The following is a 25,520-nucleotide window of genomic DNA, read 5'->3' as shown; positions in this document are numbered from 1 at the left end:
AACTTTTGCAATTTTTGGAAATTTGTGCAAACTCTTTTATCTGAACTTGTCCAAATTATATTTTTAATTCTAATCTATCCAGATAGTACCACTAAGGATACAAAATAGTAGACAGCTAACACATTAGGGGTCTACACAGTGAGAATTACACTACATTATACTCCAATTATAAGGTAGATTGACGTGACTACTGTAAAGATTCATTGATTGCTTAGATACAATCTATCAATAAAGTATAGTTAAAAAGTCAGAAAGAAATTTAATAGCAAATGAAAAGTTGTAGATTCTGGCGTTGAGCACAATGGATTAGAAAGAAGAAAAGTCTATATTTACACGTTTGCAAGGTAGAGATCACAGATTTCTTGGTATGTCAGGCTCGCCTGCATTATCCTCCGCAGCACACGGTGGCGGTAGTGAGCCGTAAAAACAAAATCCCATTTTGGAAGCACAAGAAGATGCTGCTCGGAGAGGTGAGCTGTTAGCTAATAATGTTACGTATATTACCAGCACTGCGATATTCTCAGCGGCGATCTTTGTTTTTTTCTACTGCTCCACGTTTCCTGGGAAACAACTTTAGCACTCAAATGGTCACTGAAAATAAAGGCAAGATAATTTTATGTCAAGAGGTTACTGACATCATTAGACTAAGCGAGCTTTTTAGTCGCTGTCTGTGTGTCTCCCCGGTTGGTTTATTTTTAGCTAGAGTGTGTGCTAACAGGGTGGACCGACGCGAAATCTATTTTTATTTTTTATAGGACGTAAATGCTAAGAAATTAATCAACACAGAGCTGTGTTTCGCATGCCAAGAAGAACTTCTTTGTCACTCTAATCTGGCAAACATCTTCATTGGAAGATAATTTTATGGATGAAAAGTGCAGTTATTTGCCTATTTTTTTTCTTTTTTGTTTAAATGACTCTGTAAATAAATGTGTATAAAAAACACGATTTGATCTGTTCGTTTTGCTGCTTATGTATGCATCAACCCCGGTAGTTCTGTCTCCGTTTCCTGTTTGGGGGAGGAACTATTTCCTGCCCGCGAGCGCTTAATTCAAACAGTTGCTTTCCCTCCAAAAAACTGGAACGGAAGGTTGCAGAAATCAGCGAAGCTGCACAGCGAGTTGCACATAGCTTTTAGTTTTGTATTACTTTTGGTATTTTTTTAACCGTCTTCTGGTTCTTAACTGTAATACTTTGCTACCATGCCTGTGTTAGACGTCGTCACGGATGCTTCAGCAGTCTCTCCATCAAAGAGAGCTCGGACAGAACCTAGAGCAGAGGAGCAAAGAACGGTTCTTAGGTTTGCTAAGCTCTCTGAGAATGCCACGACCCCCACGCGAGGCTCATCCAAGGCAGCAGGATATGATCTGTACAGGTTAGTCGGTTTTTATTGTACATGCACAGGTGTTTTGGTGTGACAATCATTCCTAAACATTAACACGAATAACGTCAAACATGTTTTAGGTTCGCCTGTGTGGAATCAGAATGTTTTAAATAACTTTATTTTTTGTGAAACAGTGCATATGATTACACCATTGGTCCCATGGACAAGGCCATTGTGAAGACAGACATTCAGATTGCAGTTCCTCATGGCTGCTATGGGAGAGTGGGTGAGTTGAACTGAAGAGCTGCTCTTTTATATCCTTGTACTTTTTTAGCAACACAATTTAAGACTATTATTACCATTTTACCTTCTCAGCCCCAAGGTCTGGACTGGCTGCCAAGCATTTTATTGATGTTGGTGGTATGTTTCTTTTTCTTTTTTTGAGCTCATTGTCACAGCCTAACCTATGTGTTGGTCATTTCAATTCCTGTTTTTGTGTGTGTGTGTGTGTGCATTCTCAGCTGGGGTTGTAGATGAGGACTACAGAGGAAACTTGGGTGTTGTGCTTTTTAACTTTAGCAAAGAAACATTTGAAGGTGAGTTGCCGTCAATAAACACTACATTTATGTCACTTGTGCCAGCAGTTACATGCAGCTGGGAAGTAAAAATGCCCTGGAATATTAGGCTTACCTGTAAACATGACATAATTGACTATAACAAACAGTGGATATGCTTGTTGTTGGAGCATTATACAAGGGAAGTAGAGAGGTGTTTGCTAAGGCAGATGCAGATGTCCATATAAATGTCTGGTGTTCTTCCTTGCAGTGAAAAAAGGGGACAGGGTTGCTCAGTTGGTGTGTGAAAGAATCTGCTACCCAGAGCTGGAAGAGCAAGAGGTAATCCAACACATTACAGCTGTTTTATTTGATTTATGTTACTAAAAGAAATGTTTTACCCAAAAAATAAACCTTTAAATTGTTTTTCTTCATTTAAAGTTGTGATAAAATAACTGTGTGAATTCATTGTGTTTGAAAAAAATACTTGCATCTCTCAGTACTAGTTTTTATGCAATCTTTGTGGCTCTACAATGATCAACATGTAGTCCTGCAGGTTTCACGACAGCCCTACAATGAAAGAAACGTAACACTCAGTTCACCAAAGCCCAGCAATACTTGTTTTCTTCATAAACTGAAAGTTGAGGGTCTTTTACCATCTAAAAATACAGATGTCATTGCTCACTGTAAAAGTTTTAATTTACTTGGATCTGTCATGCTTTTTCAGACACTTGATGATACGGAGCGAGGGTCTGGAGGCTTTGGATCGACTGGACGCAACTGAAGACCTCGAAACAAATTTGAAGTGACAATACACTGATGAAGTTATTTTATGTTACCTAGGTGCTAATAAAGTTTATTTTTTACAGTTTCATAAACTACATTTCCTTGTTTGGATCCACTTTTTTTAAACTTTAGATCAGTCTTAAAGTTGTAATACTCATAATCTCCACGTGGTGGCAGTATAAGACAATTTCCCTGCAGCCCAACTCCTGTTACAATCCACATTCCTGCAGTAGTGTAGTGTAATTATCATAGGGGTGGAGGTGTGAAATTCTCCAGCATCTGGAAGGCGTGTGCTTCGGTTTCTCAGAGCCCTTTAACTGCATTTGAAATGTACTTAGCCAAAACATTCGGGGACACTGCTGCACCCCACCTTGGTCATGCACAACTGCAGCTTTGGTGTAGTTAGCGTCTGTCTCGGGTTTCAACTTTGACGAAGGGGAAAAGCCAAGCAGGGAGTTCACCGTACACCAAAGTTGTTTTTATTGTGAATTTCTCAACTTAACCCTCACTTGATGTGAACAGAGAACACAGACGGGTGTCTCGCTGGTCCGTGGCAATGCGGCACTGATTTAACTTGTGAGAGAATGTGCGGCCATGAAGACCTCAGTGCATAATCATGAAGGCCCAGGTTTGGCATCATCAAATGACACGTGTGCAGGTGTGTATGAATACACAGTGTACAAAGGAAGTAGTTGGTCATTATAAGCACCGTTACAAACCCCTGTATTCCAGGGGCTTCCTCTAGTTTACAAATGTTTCATGGATTAAAAGTGGCATGGATTATTACAGTATAAACACAATTTACATGTAGTATAGAAGGAGCAGACAGGCTTGGACGCTAGCTGTTGGACGTGAAATCGGAAGCATGACTGATGGGATCGCATCTCAGTCTACTGAGTTTTGTATAACAATGCAGTGCATTCAGAAGTCTATGCAGACATGTTGGTAGCACCAGTAAGAAGAAGAAATCAGTAGAAAGTTGGGGAAACTGAAGTGAAGATACGCAGCAGGGGTCATTCAAGCTCAGACATGGCTACATCTCAATAGTCCATATGGGGCTCCTCATAAACACTTGATCTTTCATTCTCTCTGCTGAATTAACATCTGGCAAAAGGGTCGTGCGTGTTAACTCCCATGTGTCCGGGTTCGTTCAGTCACAGAGGGTATGCGATTTGTTTCTCAAACAATTGTGACTATTTTTTGTTCTCCACATTCATTAAGTTCTAAACAAACTTAGCTTCGAGCTTTCTGCAGCCCACCTGCTCTTCAAAGTGTCAATGTGATTCCACATATCATTCCTCAACAGTAAACTCCAAATGGAAAACTCATTCACGTCCTCCGTGTTTTTAAAACACAGCTGGAGTTTGTGTCGCAGCTTTAGGTGTTGGATCGGACTGAAGCTAAATATTCAGTCGTCCTGGAATTCTCACAGAAAACATTTCCATGATATGTAGAATCATCTTTGGTAATCAAATAATGCGCCCCCCCCCCCCCCCCCCCCCCTTGTCACCCTATAGTCTCTTTGGTGATAAGCCCTGCTCTACGTTGGAGTGAGGAGAGGTTGCCCCCTAACTACTGACCCAGGGTCAAAAACATTCGGCCTTCTGGGTAGAGTGAGCCCAATGCTGGGTTAGCAGCTGCTGGCAACATCTGCCTCCCTCAGTCTTGTGGTGGTTAATGGAGAACGAGCTGCACCCTCATCATCAGTATGTCTCCCAGCTGTCCTGTGAGGTAGTCTTTGTCATGTTGGTCCTCCAGTTTGGCCAGCTCCGTCTTCCCGTAGAGGGGTATGCTGCTGATCTGAAGGTGATACGTCCCCGGAAGCGGCGCCGCCTTTTTGCTGAAATGCAGGTAGCTGACGCCTTCTCTTTGGTTGATTCTGAAGAAGCCCTGCTTGTTTCCGGAGTCAATGCTGTAGCGCACGTGGTCGCTGAGAGTAGACAAGGCCGGGGTGAGCTCAAGGATGTGATCACGGCTGCTGACATCGCTAATGTTCAGGTGGAATCGGAGAGTGTCTTCGATGTCCAGACTGGCTAGGCTGACCACCTCAGTTAGCTGCTGAGAAAAGGAAGCCAGGAAAAGCTTAGTTTGAAAATAAAGTTCAAAATAAATCAGCTTTATCAGATTTCAGTAAACAAAGTGAAGGATGACTTTCTTTGGATAATTTAACAGTTTTAAGACCTACTCTGATCATCTTTTGATCTATTGTAAAAGTGTTACAAGTGGTCTCTAAAAAATCCAAAAACTTGTCATTTTCTAGGACATAGTTTCTGCAGAGCAGCAGGAGTTTATTAGAAATTCACCTCTGAGTTGTGTGCGGGACTGTTGGCACAGGGTAAGCCTGCCCCTACTTCCCGACATCCATCTGTTTACTCGCTCTCCCACTAGCTGACTGCCCCTCACATCCCAAGCTAACATTACGGATGCAAAAAAAAAATGGCGCGCAATATCGGAGTTATCCAGCTGTCCAGTTTTGAGCCAGATTCCAGCTCAGACGAGGAAAACAAAGACATACATGGATCTATTTGTCAAAAAGTGGATGCATCAGAATGGAGCTGGGAGCTTGTGGCCTGTAGGTTCGACATCACAGCTACAAGCTTTTTTTCATCTGCATTTTTTTATCTGCTCTTGATTCACAACGATTTAAATAAAGAAATACTTAGAAAGGCAATTTTAAACTTAATTTTCTTGACATATGTCCCCCATCAGAAAAATTCAGCGAGAACATGTTAAAAACGTCAAAAACACAATTTTTATTGGAGTGGGTCTTGATGGACGTTTTGAGAGCTTTAAGATTCTGCTAAAAATGCAGCACCTGCATCTCCTCGTGAGGTTCCTCTTCTGTTGAGTTGGAACTGCGCCGCTTACGTCCTTTCTTGGGGTAACCGTTGATCTTACATTCATAGCAGGCTTCTGGAGAAAGTGAATTGTCATCCATCTCGCTTCCCAGTTCACCATTAGGGCTCCCACTCGTGAAGCCCACACCAGTGACGCAGTGTCTGAACCAAAAAAAATAAAAAAGTCATCAGTCGAACAGAAAAACAAAAAAAGAGTTGTGGCTTTGTACAGACAGTGGCTCTTACACACCCTTGTCCTGCACGGAGGTATCCAGGAGGACACCCACACAAGTAGCCCCCGTCTGTATTTGAGCAGCCGAACTTGCAGGGGTTCTGCGTGGTGGAGCACTCATTGATGTCTGCGCAGCCTCCACTCGTCTGCTCGTAGTCGAAGCCTGAGGGGCAGAGGCAGCGGAAACTTCCCAGGGTGTTGTGGCACGATGCTCCTCCACAGATCTGGGTGTTCAGACACTCATTCTCATCTGGGTCACAGGAAGTGGACGGGAAATAAACAAATAAGAAGTTCTGTCAGTTAAAAGACACAAAACTAGGAAAGCCATCCCCGCAGGATGGCACATAAGGGTAGAAAGATTAAAAATAAAACTAATTAAATAAACTGAAAGATACATTTTCTTTAAAAACTGTTGATCGAAAATAAAGAGAAATAGCCTGAAAAACAGTCATTAAATGAAAAACAGCTTCCTTCTAGCAACATACTATAACAATCTCCACACTAATTTGAGTTACTTTTTATTATTGTGCACACTGAAAGTTAAAAAACAAACCTCTTTTATTTATTCATAAATTATAATTTTAAACCTACAATTGAAGAGTCAAAAGCCTCCTACAATTTTTTTAAAATAAACCTGTTTTTCTAGCTTTAATGCTGTCTGCCCATGAAAGCATAAGGAACAATAATTTATTTAATATTTATACAGTTCTTAGTGGAATTAGTACATTCTTACATCTCATATCAAACATATTTTTGCAAAAAAAAGGTGTCAAATTATTCAATCATGTAGGGTCTTAGTATGAGACAAATCCCCACAGTCATGAATATTCTCGATCAGGGGTTTGTAACCTGAGGCCATGTAGCCACATGTGGTTCTTTTACCCCTTAATTGTGACTCTCTGGTTAAAGAAAAATAAAAAGTTTTTAATTTTAGGGTAACTGTAAAATAAGTAGTTTTTCTGAACCGTTTCAAGGATTTTAACTTTTCAGTGTGGTTCAAAAAATTCAGTAGGGGTCACAGAATTATTGTAAATTAACTTTAGTTCATTAGATTTATGAGGTTTTTGGGGCAGAAATGCCCCCCATTGTAAACTGTTGTTTATTTTTATGATTATTAATCTTGAATGAACCTACTACCACATTTGCTGCATTGATGATCCTATGTGACACAAGATGACTTTTATTTTGAAAGGAAGTCATGTGAACCTCTGCCAATAATTACAAAATATTTCTCTTTTTGAAAAAAAAGGCTACTATCTCTTTATTTTTTATTTATGCCGAAACAAAAAAAACAACAGTTTATTTATATTTAAATGGAACAGTAAAAAAAATACAAAGCAGTCTTATTTTTCTAAAGGGTGAAGTGTGACTCAGACTGGATTGGGGTTAGTGAAAAATCGCTCCAAATGGCTCTTTAAGTGTTAAAGCTTGTGGACCGCTGCTCTAGACCGATGTCACATGCCCACCTAAAACACAGGCCCAGTCTAAAATTTTAAGCTAACACAAGTACCTAATATTGCAGTTCCTCAAATGATCACTAGAGGGTGGTTTAAAAGGGAGCAGTTTTCAGTTCACTCCCAGATTAATAAGACAAATGTTACACCAAAAATATGTATGCACAGGCTGGTTAACAAAGCATTTTTTTTATTGTTGTGTTTATTTTTATTAATGAAAACCACTTCAGGTTTAATTTTGTTATGGATGACCGCGATTATTGGGCCAGTGTATATTGATAGAGTTCTAAAAATCAGTTCATTAAGGGTTAATTAATATATTTTACCATATATTTTCCTCTCAAAGACAATAGAAGCAGCAAAGGGTTACTCAGTGTTGACCATGGTGGCACGAACAAAGCTTTTTGTCATTTGTCAGAAGTTATATTTGTTTGTTTTACAAAGACTGCAAAGCATCAAGACTCTGTTGTATACATTTCAACAAACAGTTCTTTAGACGTTCCAAAAAATCTGCAGTTTAAAACGATGGGTGCTCACCAACACACTGGTTCCACTGGTAGTGTTGTAGGTAACCTTGGGGACAGCTGCACCTGTATCCTCCCACTAAGTTTTGACAGCCATGCTGACACCTGTGGTTTCCATCACACTCATCCATGTCTAGCACAGGATAAAAGGAAATCAAGATGGCTTAATGCGACTATTCACCCAAATCTGAGGTATTGGAATTAGTTGTTTTCAGACCTTCACATGTTTGTCCATTTGAGTCCAACGAAAATCCCCGCTGGCACTCGCAGTTGAAGCTCCCTGGGGTGTTCTGGCAAACGCCGTTGGAGCCACACAGATTGGGGTCTGATGAGCATTCGTTGTTGTCTACAAACACAGGAAAGAAAGTTCAACCAAGGGTAAAACAGGAAAAGTGATACAAAGGCAGATTGTGATCAAGATTCAGAAAGGCTGGGTTATTTTTGTAGTCGTATGAAAATGGGTCAAAACCCCATGCAATGTTGCCAAAAACAACTCATAGGTCTGGGGTTTTAGGGGTAAAAATCTTCACCTTTTAATCCACTGTCAATCCAGTCATGGCAGCAACAGAGTTTAAAAGTTCATTCTGGGGAATTTGGGTTTGGAAAAAAAAAGTCAAAGTAATTTTCTGGCTTTGTTTCAAAAAGGCTTGTATATCAGCCTTGAGGAAATTATTTTGCCCAACATACTTAATTATTTTGACTGCAAATGATAAAAATCTTATGTTGCTTAACCTGTCAGACAGCTGAAATCAAAGCACACAAGAATGTGATCTCAATCGGAGCTGTTGCATGTGTGATCTTGGGTCTTTTCACAGCTGGTTGAAATTTTACGTTTCCTGAAATGTTCCCAACTTAGATTTCCGCTTTGTGAAACTGTGCTGCAAAGCACAGAGGGAGCTTTGATTGCCACAAAACGTGTGAATTTTTAAACAACTACGGCTTATAAAAAGGAACATTTTTCACCAGTGGTTAATTAAACATTAAAAATATTATTCTTCTTGATTAGAATATAAACTTCTTTCCAAAAAACATTCTGCCTGATGGGACTTGATATTCTACAGGTTTCACTTGTGCTGTAAAACAAGTGTTTTGTAACACAAAAGTGTTTCTAAAACCTTGTAAATCTTACTTTAAAAATCAAACTAAACTTTCTTTATTTAAACCCTCACATTACAGACATCTGTTGTGGTCTGACCACAAAAAGAAAAACCAGTTGGACCCACAAGAGTCTACAGATGTCTATAGGAAAGCATTTTCAACTGCCACCAAGTAATATTAGTAAGATTTTTAGTAATTAAACAACTGGAACAAACTAAAAAAAATATATATTGTGTGAGGAAAAATTATGATTGTATTGCACAGTCATGGTAAAAAAAAAAGTAAAGTTAAAGCTTTTTTTTGAGTTACTACATTCTGATTGAGTCTTCTTACCAATGCAGGCACTATGATGTTGGGTGAATCCAGGAGGACATTTGCAGGTGAAGCCACCGATGGTGTTAATACATAAGAACTGGCAATTATGCTGTTTGGTGGAGCACTCATCCAGATCTGAAAAAGGAAGGTTTATTAGCTTCAACTTTTTATTTTTATTTTTTTTTATATATATTACCCTATGTTGGACTGAATGTTTTTGAGTTCAATTCTAGACCATGTACAGTCATTGACCTACAAATAAACTGTAAATGTACCAGACCCCGGACACAAACACGAGAACTGTGGAGGGGGAAACTAAAGCAATGGTAAATAAAGATGAAAGAGGTCCTCTACATCCCTACAAGCTTGATAAACAAATGCACTGCATACTTCTGCACAAGCATTTCCGCTTATTCATTAAAAGGAAGAGACTAAATAGTATGACTAAGGTGATTACTGTGGATCTTTGTATCCAAAACTAGACCCACTTTGATGAAAATCATGTTTTTGGTGTTTTAACATCTTGTGGTCTTTTTCTCATGATGGAGGACAGATCTAAATAAAATTAAACTTAAAATTGCATTTTTGAGTATTTCTTTATTCAAATTGTTGTTAATCAGGAGCAGACAAAAAAATGCATAGAAGCTTCTACGACAGAAGCTCCTACGGCAAGCCACAAGCTCCCTGCTCCGCTCCATTTTGATTCATCCGCTTGTATTTCTATTTATACATTTATTTATGTAAAGGGACATTACATATTCATAAAAATTAAACATCAAATGTAAATATGCCAAATTTTAGCCACAGGCTAATTACCATCTGCAGTTCCCTTGCAGGTTGATGTTATTGAAGGAATAAAACTGATTTTAAGTAGAAGAAATTACAAAACATAAAATAAAATAGACATAAATCACAGAAATACAGTATTCAAAAGGCCAAAACAATATTTTAAAAACAGTGTCTGTTTTTGGTGGTTAGCACTCTCGCCTCTCAGTGAGAAGGCCCTAGTTCAAACCCCTTTCTGTGTAGAGTTTGCATGCGTGGGTTTTCTCCAGGTACTCTTCCAAAAATATGCTTCTCTAAATTGTGCCTAGGTGTGCATGTAAGAGTGTGTGTGGGACTGATTGTGTGCCCGACTACAGACTGGCAACCTGTCCAGGGTGTACCCCATCTTTGCCCAACAATTCTCCAGGACATAGGGGTATAGCGGGTTAGGAAAATGGATGGATGGCATCTGTTCAGTTATAAAATGTTCTGATTCCTGGTCACATAAGTTTACACATCTGAGATTTCTAAAGGCACAGTTTCAACTGTCTTTAAAAGATGACAAATCTTGTACTTTCTCTCTTTTTGATACAGATACTGTTCCAGAAAGTTGAACACTTGTAATACAGAACGTTTTGTGAGGAAGACGTTTGTCTGAATGGGAGCTCACAGTCACCTCTAACAGTGGCTCCAGTTACTCTTGAAGAGTACCTAGAAAATTTCTGTTTAATGACTTCATTTAATCATGGAGGGGCTAAGCCATGGAAGACCCTAAACACCAGACAAGCTGATTTCAAATGTTTACAATATTCAAAACCCAGGCATTTGTATTAATTAAGAATGTGGCAGTCAACTGTCAATGTATGTCTTTGTTTTCCTTGTCTGAGCTTGTATCGGCTCAAAACTGTACAGCTGCATAGCTGCAATATTGCTAACTGTTTTTGTTGCTCTGGTAATATTAGGTTGGGGGTGTGAGGGGCTGTAAGCTAGTAGGAGAGAGTTTAAAAAATGGATCCCATCCACAATTCAGAGGCATATTTCTAATGAACTACTGCAACTCTGCAGAAACTATGTTCTAGAAATGACACAGTTTTTTTTGGGCTAAAAACGGCATAATCATAATCAAAAGACCACGGGGAACATTTTTGAAATAGAAGATGATCAGAATGGGACTTTAATGTTTCTCTCCTGTCTGGCTGTATGTTCTGAACGTTACCTCTGCAGCTCTTTCCATCTTCTTGTAGGATGTATCCTCGAGGGCAGGAACAAAGGTAGCTTCCTTCTGTGTTCTTGCAGATGAAGTTACAAGGCTTAGGCGCCTGTATGCACTCATCAATATCTAGTGGACGTATGACAAACAGATAAAAAAGAAGGACAGAGAAAATTTAGGTGCTTTTGTTTCCTAAGGAGAGATGATGACGCTGCTTTTCTTTTTTTAAATGAAGCAGCCCGCTAACAGTTTCAGCTCTTTACTTGGCAGAAGAAGGTCGGAGCAAGTCCAGTAACAGACTGTAGATAACAGGAGTGAACTTCAGCCTTACCCACACACTGAGTGGATGTGATGTCAGTTGTGTAGCCAGGTATGCAGATGCATTTGTACGATCCTTTGGTGTTGACACACTGACCATTTTTGCACAGGTTTCCCATCACACGGCATTCGTCAATGTCTGCATGGAGACAAGAAGTGTTGGCCTCAGATACAGTTATCATGGCTAAAACACCAGTGTGTTTCCTGTCTGGGAATGACACTGTGAGCTAGGTTCCTCTTCAAAAACATTGATGCTAATGGCTGGACTAAAAAAAAAAGAAAAAGAGAAAGCTTAAATTGTGCAATCCACATTGATGTGTCCTGTAGAGAAGCTTTACAAGTAAATCAACATGTCTTTGCATGCACTTTTGCTGCCTATAATCATTTGTTACAGTCTCCTTAAAACTTTGAAATATAAATTCTAATAATGCTTTCATTCGGAATCTACATGTCAAGTATTTCATGTAAAAAAGGTTCAGTTGTGTTGGGCCTAAAAAACTACCTCTGCCATCTGTGGTGTAGCCTGGTCCCAGTGGACACATTTTCTTGTACTGGGAGGTCCCTGGCAGGGGGCAAAGTTCACAGTTGATGCCCCAGCCTCGGCCTCCATCACAGCAACACTCGGATTTGGTAACCAAGTTCCTGTTACTGGAAGACATCTGACACAGAGTGGTCAGAACTTCAGTGTAACAGAAGTCCTCACGGTTATCTGGAGGGGAGAAAACCAAAAAAAGACACTTGAAGTGACGTTAACAGAGCCTGAGAGGAGCAGACGATACCACCCAGACGCAAAAAGATAACCCACACCACTTTATCGCTTCTGTCTATGAGGAAAAAAGATAGCCACCAAAAAGAAGGATGACTAAGTCGTTCTGGAGATTTTCTCACCAGAGCTCAGCACATCACGGCTGTTCAGATGTATATACTTAGACAGGGGAGGAAAGCTTTTCCTTGGCTCTGTCTTGATAATGGTCTCTGCTTAAAATCCCACTGGTTCAACAATCATCCCATTTTAACAACAAATGTGTCAATCAAATGACATTAGCAACTCTAAACTCTTAATTAACTTGATTAACTTGAAGGCAGGCCTGCCACTAAAGCTTAACTTCCCAACCTTGTCAGGCTCAGATAAAACTAAACCACACAAGCTAATGAAATAAAAGAAAAAAGTTGTGAGGACACAAAATAACCTTGAAATTCTGTGGAGCACAGTGAAAATCAAACCATGAAACAGAAGTGCATGGTGGAAAAACCTACCAATACATTCGGTCTGTGTGGGGTTAGCGACGAATCCTTGGTCACATTTGCAGCGGTAGCTTCCCACTGTGTTTTCACAGCGGCCATTCCTACAGATTCCTGGCTTGGTTGCACACTCATTTAAGTCTGACACACAAACACACACAGGGGAGATTAACAAAGATAGTTGTTTCATTTCTACTTAAAGTCAAACTTTATTTAGTATCACACAGAGATGTGGAAGATACTTCTGAAGATTTGTAAACATGATATTTGTACATTTCTACAATGTATTGTGGAGAAAGTGCTCAATCTGGCCAAATAATTCAAAATTCTCAAGTTTTGTGAACTTATTGTTATATTTTCCAAAACTGAACAAAAATGCTTCACAACCTTTTTCACAGTAGCCACAGACTGATTTCATGTATGTTCTCAACCCATTTCAAACAAACTGTTCTTGATTTAATTTACGCAAATCAAAAAATCCAACAAATACAAAAAGCTTGTACATATATATATATATATATATATATATATATATATATATATATATATATATATATATATATATATATATATATATATATACATACCTATTAAACTCAAATGGGATTGACTGAAGAAAAAAAACATATTTGAAATTTCTGATACAAACATTCCCAACACTAGTGGCATACAAATATTTGTTTTACAACACATTTGCCCCCCTGATGAACTTACAACATAGCTAAGTTCCCAGGTTTAAGTAAAAATTTAGCAAAAACAGTGTAGTGCAATTTTGAGGAAAAATTTAGTCAAGATTACGTGTTTTTAATAATTAGAGAACTACCACAGCCAAGTAAAATACTCTAACCATAACAAACTATGTTACTAAGTAAAACCTCTTCAACATGGCACATTAATTAATTTACACATAGTAAATATTAACAATTGTAAAATAAATGGGGAAAAAAATAGTAGAATCCCTGCATCCTGTCTCAGTTACTGAATAAGCAATACAAATAAAATTATTACTTTTGTCTGACGTTTAAATTTAAAATAAAAGAAAACACTTTTAAATGTCACTAATTGGCAGGACAGCAATTAGCAGGTCCTCTGATTTTATATATATATTATTATTATTATTATATTTCTTGGAGAAAAGTAGATTTGCAACAAACAACTATTTAATCCTAAGAAAATACACAGTATTATATCGATAAAAAGGATCACCTATGCAGCCATCTCCACTGGGATGACGAGTGTATCCAGGAGAACAGATGCACATGTAAGTGCCGATCAGGTTCTTGCAGGTCATTCCCCTGCTGGCACAGTCGTCTATGCCGTCCTCACACTCATTCTGGTCTGGAAGACAAACATCAAGAGGTTGTTTGAAGGACTCGTTCTGTGTATGTGAATCAGTGAAGTACCGTATTTTTAGGACAATAAGTCGCAAATGTCAAAAAATGCACAAAACAGAAGAAAAATAATTATATATAAGTCACACTTTTGGTAGAAAAAAAAGTATGGGAACAAAAATGGACATTTAATCTTGAAATGCAAATCTTATTAACAGAATAGTTAACAAAAATAGAGGTAATATATGCACACTTCACTACCGAAACCATATTTAGCTTTATAAAATATAGGAGGAATCTAGTATATTAGTGGGAGGTAAAAAACAACTATTGAAATAACCATAGCATAAAGAATATAATAACAAGTCAACTAAACTCTTTATATCACTTGAAATCACTAAATATGTTGAAATTGTCCTTCTGTGTTGCTTTTATAAACTCCGCCAAGATCTATGCTTCTTCTTCGGTGTCACTGTTAGTAGTAACTACTGATACACCCTCTAGCAGTTGTTAGTTTGAAAATAAAAACATGAACCTATATAAAAAAAAACACACACACACATATAAGTCACACCTGAATATAGTGACTTAAACACCCCAAAAATATGGCAATACACTCATGATTAGACTTCAACTGTTTCATGCTAACATGGGTGAAGCTGGAAAGCTGGTGTGTTCTGTGTGGCACTCTGCACCTCACAGTGATGCTCGATGATTCTTTTTTAAATTCCTCTGTTGCTGTGGTGTCTTCTATCATTTATTAGAGAGAAGCTATAAACTCTTAGTGGTTCTAGCTTTGAGATTGTTTTAGGTTTATCGCAGACCCTTCCTAATAGTCTTTCAACTGATGGTCAAGGAACTGAACAGACACGATAAACATGTCTGCCTTCCTTAGATTAATTTTAAGCAGGGACTCCTGGTAAACATACCCTGTCTGGTTCTGTCAAAGCTGAGAATATTTAGCAACTAAAAGTACCTTTGCACATTCTCCTGTCCTCGCGGAGTACATATCCCGTGGGACATTTACACTCGTACGAGCCCACCACGTTCACACAGCGGAAGGCACACAGCAAAGGATTCTGGGAGCACTCATTGATGTCTATGCAAGAAAAAAGAAGTATCAAAAACCAGTAACAGCTGCACTAAAAATACATTTTTTCAAGCACAGTCTCACATACCTTCACAACTCATCATTGGTCCAGGCTCAAAGCCTTCATCACATGTGCACTCAAATCCTCCGATGGCATTGGTGCACGTGCCATTGCCGCAGGGATTGCCGATGTCACATTCATTTATGTCTGAATTACAATAAAGCAATAAGTAGTCGAGTAACTTCAAAAACTTGACTTAACGAGTAAAGTGGTGTGGTAGATACAGACAAGACAAAAAATAATAATAACCTATACACGTGACTCCGCTGGTATCCAGATTGTATCCTATGGGACATTCACAGCGGAAGGAGCCATCTGTGTTGATGCACTGGCCATTTACACATGGATTATTGAGGCATTCGTTAATGTCTAGAATAAAAAGATACAATTAAAAAACATTCTACAACAAGAACCCATGACAGTGTGAATTCAGTGTTGTAAAAGTACCTGTTGGATTGTCATCTTTCCCACGTTCATATCCCTCATTGGGACAAAGTACACGGTATGCTTCTGTAACCAAAAGCCATCATTTTGGGTTAAATAAACATGTAAATTCAATTTTAGGTGTAGTTTAACTTTTGCCTTTTGATGAAATACTTTAGAAGTCTAAACAACAAATCATCTGCCTGCATCTATCTCTATTTTCTGCATCTTCCTTGCTGACACCAACATCCTTCACTATAGTAATTAATCTCTTTGGTCTTCCTTTAGGCCTCTTTACCAGTAGCTTCAATTTATCTATCCATTTACCAACTCAATTACTGTCTTTCATCTAAACATGTTCAAACCTTCTCAATTTGCTTCCCAGGAATTTCTGCTGCCTCCAGCTCTGCTTCCTTCATCTTTGTCAGAGCATCTTTCTATAAACCAACTGACCACAGTTTTCTAGACATTTCCTTTCATTAATCCTGACAGTTTTTTGTCGACCATAACACTTGAAACCTTCCTCCACCTATTCCAACCTGCTTGCACCACCTCTTTCCCACACACTCAATTGTTCTGGACTAGTGAGCATAAGTACCTAAAGTCCTCCACCTTTTTCATGTCTGCTTCCGGTAACCTCACAATTCTACTTAAGTCCCTCTCATTTACTAACAGATACTTCTTTTTGCAGCTGATCTTCAGTCCTATCCTTTTCAGAGTAAAATTTCACCTCTCTAGATGTTCTCAACCCTTTACCTGCTCTCACTGCAGACCACAATGTCATCTGCAAACATTATGATCACAGAGATCCCTGTCTAACCTCATCTGTCAGTCTATCCATCACCACAGCAAACAAGAAGAAGTTCAAACCGGATCCTTGGTGCATTCCCACCTCCACCTCGAAATCCTCTGTCACACCCACAGCACATGTCACCACTGTCTTAAAGCTCTCATCCATGTCCTGCACAACTCCAAATTATTTCTCTCCTACTACAGGAAACTAATAAAGAGGACAACACAGCTTCCCTCTGTGCATTCTGTCATGGATCTACAATGCAGCTCCTTCTGACCTTCTCAGTACTTTTCCACAAGTATTTTCAAAGCAAATCTCTCAATATTTGACTATAATGCAGCAAATCTTTTTCTTGCACACAGGTGGGTTAAATTGACTCAAATATTTAAAATAATAATAATTTCTGCACCAAACCTTTACTCTAACTTTAGTTCAGTTGTAATGAATAAATTATACTTTTGCTTGGTTTATATTAGTCAAGATTGACCACTTTTTCCTGTATGTCGTAAATATTCTACATAGCAGTGTGAATTTTAGTGTTTCCAAAAAAACTAAACAAGAAGTGGCCATTTTTTCCATTAATAATCAAAATGTTATTATAATATTCATAAATACAAAACATTGTTCATACATTTATATTGTATGTGCATCTCATTTTAAAAAGTGTACACAAAAATTTGATGTTGTGTTGAAACTTTTACTTAATACTTGAATTTTTTTCTTTGTTTGAGTTACTTTTTAGATTTTTATTTGAGTAAATATTTAAATGTCAACTTTGAATTAAATATTTAAATATATTAAATTTTATATTATTATTTCAAAGTAACTACTACTATTATTCTTAATTTAGAACAATTTCTTTGTGCTATACCAACCTCCACTCAAGGAACTGTGTTTACAGTATGGAATGGGAGTAATACGCACCCTGGTCTTTAGCAGGACATAATTCACATGGATCTCCCCAACCTTGACCAGGCATCCTAGTGCAGCAGCACGCTTCCTTAGATATGTTCTGAGGCTTTGGCACCAGGCAGCGGCCATTTTCAAACTTGGTAAAACAGTAGTTCACACGAATATCTGAGAAAAAAAGCAAATAGAAACAAAATAAACAAAATTGACCCATAAGAAATGACATAATCAACATCACACTTGGCAATTATATCCATCAATCGGCAGGGTACTTCTTGAACATGTTACCAGTCCCCCAAGAGCCACAGACAGACAGACACACACACTCACTCCTACAATGTATTTTAGAGTCACCAATCAACCTATAAAACATGGTTTTGTTAATCAGAGTAAGCTTAAAGTGAATGGAGAAGTCTAACACATGCGATGGAATATCATCCACACAGACAAGACCCAGCTGGGCTTCAAACTTTTGACACAGTGAGACAACAGTGCTAACCACTTCACCACCATGCAAGCAGGCTAAAATACAGGGAAATGTTAAAGAGCACTGTTTACAACATGAGATCATACTAACAAAAACCGCTAAATATCCTTTGAACAAGTCCGTCAAAACCCATTTCAGCCAGCTGCCCATGTCAGCATTCACTGATGAAGAAATATTTTGGGGCTGGCAGGATTGTGTGATTCAGCAGACACAATCAAAAGAAGTCATAGTAAAAAAAAAAGCTATTTTCAAAAAGCCCAAAACGATCTGTGGATAAAAAATAAGGCCAGCAAATGCATCACTGCAGAAAACAGAAAAAAATGTCAACTGATCCTCTGAATTTTTTTTATTTTTTTTTCGAAGAAAGTGACTATTTGAACGTAATTTTTAAGACACATGTGGCTAATGCTGAACTTTTCTTTTGCCCACACACACCCAATATATACAACCGACAACAACATTTAGCCTTGGATGCACTTAAAATATGCGCGGGCAAAGCAGCAATGTGCATCTTGACCACACATAATTCGTGTGGTCAAAACCAATTTCCATTAGATTTGTGTTTGGTCATACGTAAATACTTGCGAATCACACCTGCCTTTTTCGCATGTGCTTTCCAGTGCTGACAATGTCCCTGAAACTGTTCGAGAAAACCTAACAAATGATGGAAGATCTAATGCTGGAGCTGAAGTTAGGGCTGTGGTCTCCTTTCCTCATATGTTAAGAAAACATAATTTGCTCATAAAGGCTTTAGACATTCGGCTGAATGTTGGGTTCCAGGGTTTTCCTCACTTCCTCAGCCAGATTGTTGTCTTATTATATCTTGAACAAAAAGTTATCAAACCAGAGCTCTTTGAATCTTGGCCATCCTTTGATTACAGGTATCAAATGCCTGATGTTAGAGCTTTTCGTGTTATGAAGGAGATCAGCCATTTCTATTGCCAGTGTGCGAAAAAACTTCCCCCGTTTTCCCTGAGCACCTGTAATCTGAATGAGACCTGATCCAGTCATCTAGTCATTACAGTCTTAGCCCAGTCAAAGGTTTTTTCCCTGCTTCCTGCAAGTTAGTTTCAGGAACTTTCTGCTGGGTATGGCTCAGTTTTTTGACAGACTACTAATCTAACAAATAAAATTGCGAAGCATGCTTGCGTTGAGGCTTTTGGAGCTGAAGACTTTATTGTAAATGTATGTCAATGCTAACATAGAGTCCCAATAATAAAAGACTAGGATTTTCTTTTTGTTCTATGCTCAGAGATTGGTATTTTCTTGCTTCAGGACTGAGCAGGCACTTCTTTGTAATGAGAAGCATATGGTTGTGCTCTCGTCTAGCACTGGCCTTTAGTGAACTCTATATAAATAAGCCGTCTTACCACCATAGATCACACATGTAGGCACAGACACACACACACACCTGGCTCAGAAGCAAAGATCACATACAAGAACACCTGGCGCTGTAAAGAGAGCGTCAGAGTGTTACTTTCCACCATTTAACCCATTTGTCAGCCTTTTGATTGAGGAGATGGATGTTTTGTCTGTGCACAGCTGGTGTGAAGTAGATGTCAGCACAGGCAGATCCACCATAATACCACACCACAAAAATATCTGGTGAAAATTAACGTTTCAGAATGTAAAACATAATTTTACAACCAAACAATTTGACAAATTATGATTTGGACAACAGTATAAATGTTGATGGAAGTGTGGAACATAGCCTTGACTCAAATAGAAAACTGCAACAGCTTTAACTGATAATTTACCAATAATTGGAGAGTCATGGCAGTCAAGTAGGAGTACACAAATAATTTTGAACTAAAATGATGCAAGAAGTTTTCTATTGCGAATATGGAGATGCTAATGCATGCTTTTATCATGAGTAAAGTTGATTATTGTAACGCCCTGCTTGCCGGTCTTCCAAAAACAAACATTAGGAACCTTCGGCTTCTCCAGAACTCTGCTGCACGAGTTCTTACAAAGACCAGGAGGCGAGCCCACATCACCCCAATTTTAAAATCCCTGCATTGGCTCCCCATATGCTTTAGGATTGATTTTAAGATACTTTTAACCGTTTTGAAATGTCTTAACGGTCTTGCGCCTTCTTATTTATCAGATCTTTTAGTAAGATATGAACCCTCGCGGACCCTGAGATCCTCTGGCACTGGTCTGTTGACCATTCCAACTGTAAAAACTAAAAACTATGGAGATGCTGCATTTCAGCACTATGGCCCCCGTTTGTGGAACAGTCTGCCGGAGGACCTGAGAGCCGCAGAGAGCATTGATGCTTTTAAGAAAAGGCTTAAGACCTATCTTTTTAACCTGGCTTTTAGCAAATTTTTTACTTCTTTTATTTATTTATTTATTCAGTTATTTATTTATATGTACTTTTTAATTTTATTTTATTTATTTATCTATCCATTTTATCTTGTTTTATGAACTTGAACCTGATTTTTAACGTGTTATTTTAATTAACCTTATCTTAATGTTTTATTGTTTTTATCAATATGTTTACTTTTTTATTCTCATTTTTATTCATTTTTATTTCCGGTGCTTCCTCAGCTGGAACCTCTCCCTCTGGGTCGGCTGCCGTTCAGCCACTGCAGCTCTCAATGGGGACCTGCATCACCGCTTAGCTGTGGTGGAGCGGTCCCCGCCTGTGATGCTGCATTTGGCTGTCTATGCGGCTGTTCACGGAGGGGGAGGTTCCAATTATTAGCGTTTCCTGCATCCTGTTTTTGTGCTCAGCCTATTTCTCATTGTCCTTGCCATCACTTAAGGGGTGGGAGGTGTGAAAGGAGTGGGGGGCTAGGTACGGGGAGGGGGGCCCTATTTATTTATTTATTTTTATTTTATTTATTTTTAATTCGTCAATGCTTGTTTTTATATTTTGTTGTGTTTTAATGTAAAGCACTTTGTGTTATATTTTTATATGAAAAGTGCTTTATAAATAAAGTTTGATTTGATTTGATTTGATATAAATATCTACCCAAACATTCATTTTCTAAAATTGGTGATCTGTGGAAGTCTTCTCTGGCTTTCTTTCTCATAGGCAGCACACATCTTAAATAGGGACATTTTAGTCATTTTGAACTGTGGTAGTGGGGTGGTGTGGCCTGAGTAGGTTCACATCTACCTTTACAGAGAGTGAGGCAGCAGCTGGGATTTGAACCAAGACCTCCTAGATATGTATTAATCACTGTTGCCAACACACAGCCTCCAATGTAATACATTAAAAGAAAATCATTTCTGGGGTGCCAAAGTCATACGGACTGTAATCCTTCTTTGCCAACAAACACTACTCATTAAAATGAAGCCAATTGTTGGTTAAAATTAAGAACATTTATGATAGAAAAGGTGCTGACTAGGCTCACCACCTCACCTCATGGGGTTGCCAGAAGAATTCAGCTCTCTAGAACACCAAAGTCAGTGTAGAGAAGCTTAAGATGAGCCGCAGCCCAGACTGGCTCCCATATATGACAATAGGTAGTTGCATTCTTTGTGGTTGTATCTGAATTCAGTCACCAACCACTACTTAGAGCACTGTAAAGTGTGTTCGCCATTTTTTTAGAGCTGTACAAATTACCGTAACAATTCCAAACTCAGTGTTTTAGAAACTTCCCAGAAGTCTCTGCAAAAAATCAACAACCCAAAAAACTGTTTGGATCAATACTCACCAGATTGGTGAATTTAGAACACAGAGCATTGCTTTCAAAGAATGTTTCATAAGAATTTTTTTTCTTATAAATAGTAATTTTTTATAAACCATCCAAGTTTTCATTTTCAAGACACGATGCATCTGTAAATAGTCTTATTAAAATTTCCTATTTATTAGATTTTTACTTTATCTTACTCTTAAACTAGACAGTCCCGCACTATATAGTTTTTTTAGTAGTTAGGAAGTAGGGAGGGGATTTGGACATATGCTGTGTCTTTCTTTTCCTTACAAAGACTGATCTTTAAAAGGCATGATGGATAAAAGAGGATTTACAATCAAAAAATGTTCTTTAAGTTCAGGGGATTCACTTTGGTTGAGAAACTTTGAACCCTTTAACTGACAATGTAACTCCCTTTCCACCCAGCTCCTCCAGTTTCTCCTTCAACCTTCAGCCAAGCATTTCTAAGACTTCAGAGAAAAGTGAAATGCAAACTGTAAACTGCCTCACTGAACTGATGAAGTCATCACTTCAGTGTTTGGAGAGGGAACTCCCTAGCAGGAGGCTCAGCGTGCCCCCACCCAACATTAAAACGCACATATTGCAAGCACATAAACACACATAAAAGTGAGGAAATGGAAAAGCGATCTGCTCAGAGCCACCCTTGGCCTTGTTGAGGCAGCAACACTGAAACCAGCTGGAACAAAGTGTGCTATCATGAAAGAGGTGGAAAAGTCCAATGCCACTGCCTGCTGGCTGGTGTCCACTTGGCACTTTAAAATTAATGCATAAGATACTTTTATAGTTTCTTTTTCTCCTTCTACTTAACCCACACAAGCGCTCACAATTACCTAAACATCTGCGTCCGGAGGCAGAGAGCTGGAAGCCTTCAGGACACTGGCATGTGAAGCTGCCCTCAGTGTTGGAGCAGGTTCCAAATGTGCAGATTTCAGGCGACTGAGAGCACTCGTCAATATCTGAAGAGAAAAAGCATCGTCCACATTTACAAATTAATAGCATGCATTTTTCTCGTAACTTTCCCAAGTGCTGGGATTGTGTTTAACTACATTCTATCAGATTATAATACAAGATGACATAAAAAGCTAATGGAAAGCAGGAAGGCTTATTGTCTGGGACAGACTCAGTATAAAGTGTTTCTTAGCCTATCTAGTCTAAATCTAAATGAACAGCTGCTGCTTCTGCTCCCAAGCAGTTCATTGCTATTCCTCCATGTTTCCAGGAACAGAGCACAAAGCAGGAATGAACCTAAGTCTGCTGAATATCTCTTCATCTGCCTCGCTGTTTAAACAATCCAAGTGTTCCTGGCTCAGACTCACTCACGTGTGTAGAGAAGAAAAGGGGTGTGTGTGTGTGAAGTTAGGGGCGGGATACTTTCTTCTCCCTAAAGTTTGTTTATCCTGAGGTTTGCACAAGAATACATACAAGTTTTGCATGCAAGCAGATGTTTTCTTTGTCACTTTTTAAAATGTTTTACTCTTTTAAATAATGCCCATTTTCACAGATATACCTTCACATGTTTCTTCATGCAGGTAATAGCCTGGTGGACAGATACACCTGTAAGATCCATCCATGTTCACACAAGTTCCTGCACCACATGTGCCTGGATTCACTGCACATTCGTTGATATCTAAGAGAGAACAAATATGCACATGATCAAAGAAAATGAGCTGTCCAGCTGGCAAAAAACAGAAACTATAGAAAGAGCTTACCTGTACAAACTCTGCCATCTAATGTCAGCTCATAGCCATCATTGCACACACACAGGAAACTTCCCACAATGTTCCTGCAGTTGCCATTTCGACACAAGCCCCTCTGAGTCGAACACTCATCAACATCTGTGGAAATACATCCAACAGTAAGTCAAACCTGCTGCAGCTTTCTCACACCTCCCTTTTTTCTCTTCTTACAGTTTCACGCACCTATGCAGTCACCGTTGTGCGAGTTCTGAAAGCCAGGGTAACACAGACAGTTGTAGGATCCCAGGGTGTTCTTACATGTTCCATTTCCACACGGCTGCCTCTCGCACTCGTCCACATCTGAAACACCAGAAAAGCCTCACAGTTCCACATCGACTGATGCATTTTGGTCAGCTAAGGGGGCACATGGAGGCAAACAGAAACCAACATGGCTTACCAACACACATGGACTGGTCCCTGGTTGTTTTGTAGCCATTGGGGCAGACGCAGCGATAGCTTCCTAGTATGTCAATGCACTGCCCGGGGTTGCAGATGCCAGGGTTCTCATTGCACTCATTACGATCTAGAAACAAAATAACAATACTAATAATGATAAAGAAAAGTTTTAAAATTCCGATCCAATAGATCATGTTGCTCTCTTAAGTTGCAATTTCAACTTCTCCGTAATTTTCATCCGCTTGTCTGTAAAGCTCAGTACAAAAAGATACATGAATCTACATGATCATATATGTTGACCCACTTCTTCCTTACCCACCAACAAACAGACAAAGAATCGGCATTCAGGTCAAACAAAAATTACTTATCAGCATGGCAAACACATTTCTGGACTGTGAAAGTAATGGAAGTATTAAAAAATATATTGGAGTTACATAAAATGTACAAAAGAGACCAAAAAAAACCTTTAAAGAAAAAACTTGAATATAACACTAGAAGGTAAAGTATTTACCATTGACAATAATGTGGAACTTTTACTGTCTAGGAACAAACTTTTGCATTCTGAACATAGTGAAGTACTTGCAAGATGCCCATTAAATTGTTTTCTATGTTTACCCCAAAATACTTGAGTTGCCTGTGGTGTCCCTGTAGCAGGTCACTGTGACTGCCAGTAAAAGTCGTGTTTTTATCTCTGAAGTCTCGACCTGTTTTGTTCACACTGGTCACAAGAAAAGCAGGAAGCAAAACAGGATGTTGATCTAACTTTTGCTTATCGTTAGGACTCTCCGGACTGACAGCAACATGTTGCAGATATGCTGGTGCACATGTTTAACAGCTCTACAAATGCTTTGCATTCCCCCATTCTTCATAACAAACCCAACCAAATTGCCCCGGAAACATCTCAGAAGCTTCATTTACAGCATAAATGTGGGGGCTAGGTGTATTATCCTCTAGTTTTTGTCAAATGTTTTTACCTGCTCTTATTAATTTCAGCAGGTTCCTTGCATATTGTGACTAATTAGCTGCAGACTGAATAGACACTGGCAACTAAGCATCACTATAACAGTTTCATCCAAGCAAAGCTACAACTCTTAATACATTACAGTAGAGACGATAGCTGAGTGGCTTACCTAGACACTGCCCAGTGGGGGTGAAACGAAATCCATGTTCACACTCGCAACGGAAGCTTCCGGGCATATTCAAACAGTTTGCATTTTGTTGGCACACCGGACCATTCTGACACTCATCAATATCTGATTATGAAACAGAGGCGTTACAACACATTTATTCAGAGACGCTAACCAGCCTTAAATTATGTTTTTTTTAAACACAAGTTTGTTTGTTTTTTCAGAAAATAACTTTTTATAGGACCTAAATACCTTTACCTTCACAAATTAGCAGTTTATCATTGTAGATGAAGCCAATGGGACACTCGCATCTGAAGCTGCCAATCATGTTGATGCACACTCCATTCTCACACACTCCTGGGATCTCCCTGCACTCATCGATGTCTGAAGAAAAAGATAAAAAGACATGTTAAAAAATGTCCAACCTTATATCACGCGAGGTTTGAAAGATGAAATCTCACCAATGACCCGTCCAGTTGTGATGTCGATATAATACCCGGGTCTTTCACTGCCACACAAGATCGCAAATTCATCTGAGGGAGTAAAAAGTATGAAAACAGGAGAGCTAATGCTGCAGTCTTTATACTCCACAGACTGTCCTTTAGCATGTGGGAGACCTCACCAGTGCTGGGAACGGGACACTGTTCACATGGTTTGTTCCAAGCACGTCCGATGTTGTAGGAGCAACAGCACATTTTTTTGGTCATGTTAAAAGTGAGCTCCCCATCGCATGTCCCATTGTCCAAGTAAAAGTTTCTGTAGCAGTAGCTCTTCCTCATGTCTGTGCATAAGCAAAAAAAATAACAGTCAGACATCTGTTTCTGCATGACGGTGATATACTGT

General features: G+C 38.9%; 2 protein-coding genes across 5 annotated transcripts in view; one reads left to right on the top strand and one right to left on the bottom strand.

Moving 5' to 3' along the window:
- The first annotated feature begins 447 nt into the window (after positions 1–447).
- dut (deoxyuridine triphosphatase) lies at positions 448–2,758 on the top strand. Of its 2 annotated transcripts, XM_011488366.2 has the most exons (7): positions 448–603; positions 1,213–1,372; positions 1,516–1,607; positions 1,697–1,741; positions 1,843–1,917; positions 2,147–2,217; positions 2,603–2,758. In XM_011488366.2, the coding sequence occupies exons 1-7, from the start codon at positions 489–491 to the stop codon at positions 2,657–2,659; spliced, it is 615 nt and encodes a 204-aa protein (XP_011486668.1). In that variant the 5' UTR covers positions 448–488; the 3' UTR covers positions 2,660–2,758. The 2 variants fall into 2 exon arrangements, with proteins under 2 accessions (XP_011486668.1, XP_020568127.1); XM_020712468.3 differs by lacking the exon at positions 448–603 and having other exon boundaries at positions 1,025–1,372.
- Positions 2,759–3,117: 359 nt separating this feature from the next.
- Positions 3,118–25,520, bottom strand: part of fbn1 (fibrillin 1) — a 67,910-nt gene continuing 45,507 nt past the window's right edge. For 2 of the 3 annotated variants that reach the window (XM_078944265.1, XM_023953173.2), the window contains 25 exons: positions 25,300–25,458; positions 25,139–25,210; positions 24,936–25,061; positions 24,681–24,803; positions 23,552–23,677; positions 23,338–23,454; positions 23,128–23,253; positions 22,926–23,045; positions 22,249–22,374; positions 17,279–17,431; positions 15,586–15,648; positions 15,388–15,507; positions 15,166–15,285; positions 14,964–15,086; positions 13,863–13,994; positions 12,672–12,797; positions 11,917–12,123; positions 11,428–11,553; positions 11,103–11,225; positions 9,140–9,256; positions 7,926–8,054; positions 7,722–7,841; positions 5,749–5,980; positions 5,477–5,660; positions 3,118–4,719 (listed from right to left, as the gene is read on the bottom strand). In XM_078944265.1, coding sequence (XP_078800391.1) covers positions 4,336–4,719; positions 5,477–5,660; positions 5,749–5,980; positions 7,722–7,841; positions 7,926–8,054; positions 9,140–9,256; positions 11,103–11,225; positions 11,428–11,553; positions 11,917–12,123; positions 12,672–12,797; positions 13,863–13,994; positions 14,964–15,086; positions 15,166–15,285; positions 15,388–15,507; positions 15,586–15,648; positions 17,279–17,431; positions 22,249–22,374; positions 22,926–23,045; positions 23,128–23,253; positions 23,338–23,454; positions 23,552–23,677; positions 24,681–24,803; positions 24,936–25,061; positions 25,139–25,210; positions 25,300–25,458 — 3,554 coding nt within the window. In that variant the 3' untranslated portion in view covers positions 3,118–4,335. The remainder of the gene's footprint in view (positions 4,720–5,476; positions 5,661–5,748; positions 5,981–7,721; positions 7,842–7,925; positions 8,055–9,139; positions 9,257–11,102; positions 11,226–11,427; positions 11,554–11,916; positions 12,124–12,671; positions 12,798–13,862; positions 13,995–14,963; positions 15,087–15,165; positions 15,286–15,387; positions 15,508–15,585; positions 15,649–17,278; positions 17,432–22,248; positions 22,375–22,925; positions 23,046–23,127; positions 23,254–23,337; positions 23,455–23,551; positions 23,678–24,680; positions 24,804–24,935; positions 25,062–25,138; positions 25,211–25,299; positions 25,459–25,520) is intronic. The other variant, XM_023953174.2, reaches the window with a different exon arrangement.

This window comes from Oryzias latipes, chromosome 3 (assembly GCF_053564925.1).
Source record: "Oryzias latipes strain Hd-rR chromosome 3, Olatipes_Hd-rR_3.1".
Lineage (NCBI taxonomy): Eukaryota > Metazoa > Chordata > Actinopteri > Beloniformes > Adrianichthyidae > Oryzias > Oryzias latipes.
This window is presented reverse-complemented; position numbering and strand designations above follow the sequence as displayed.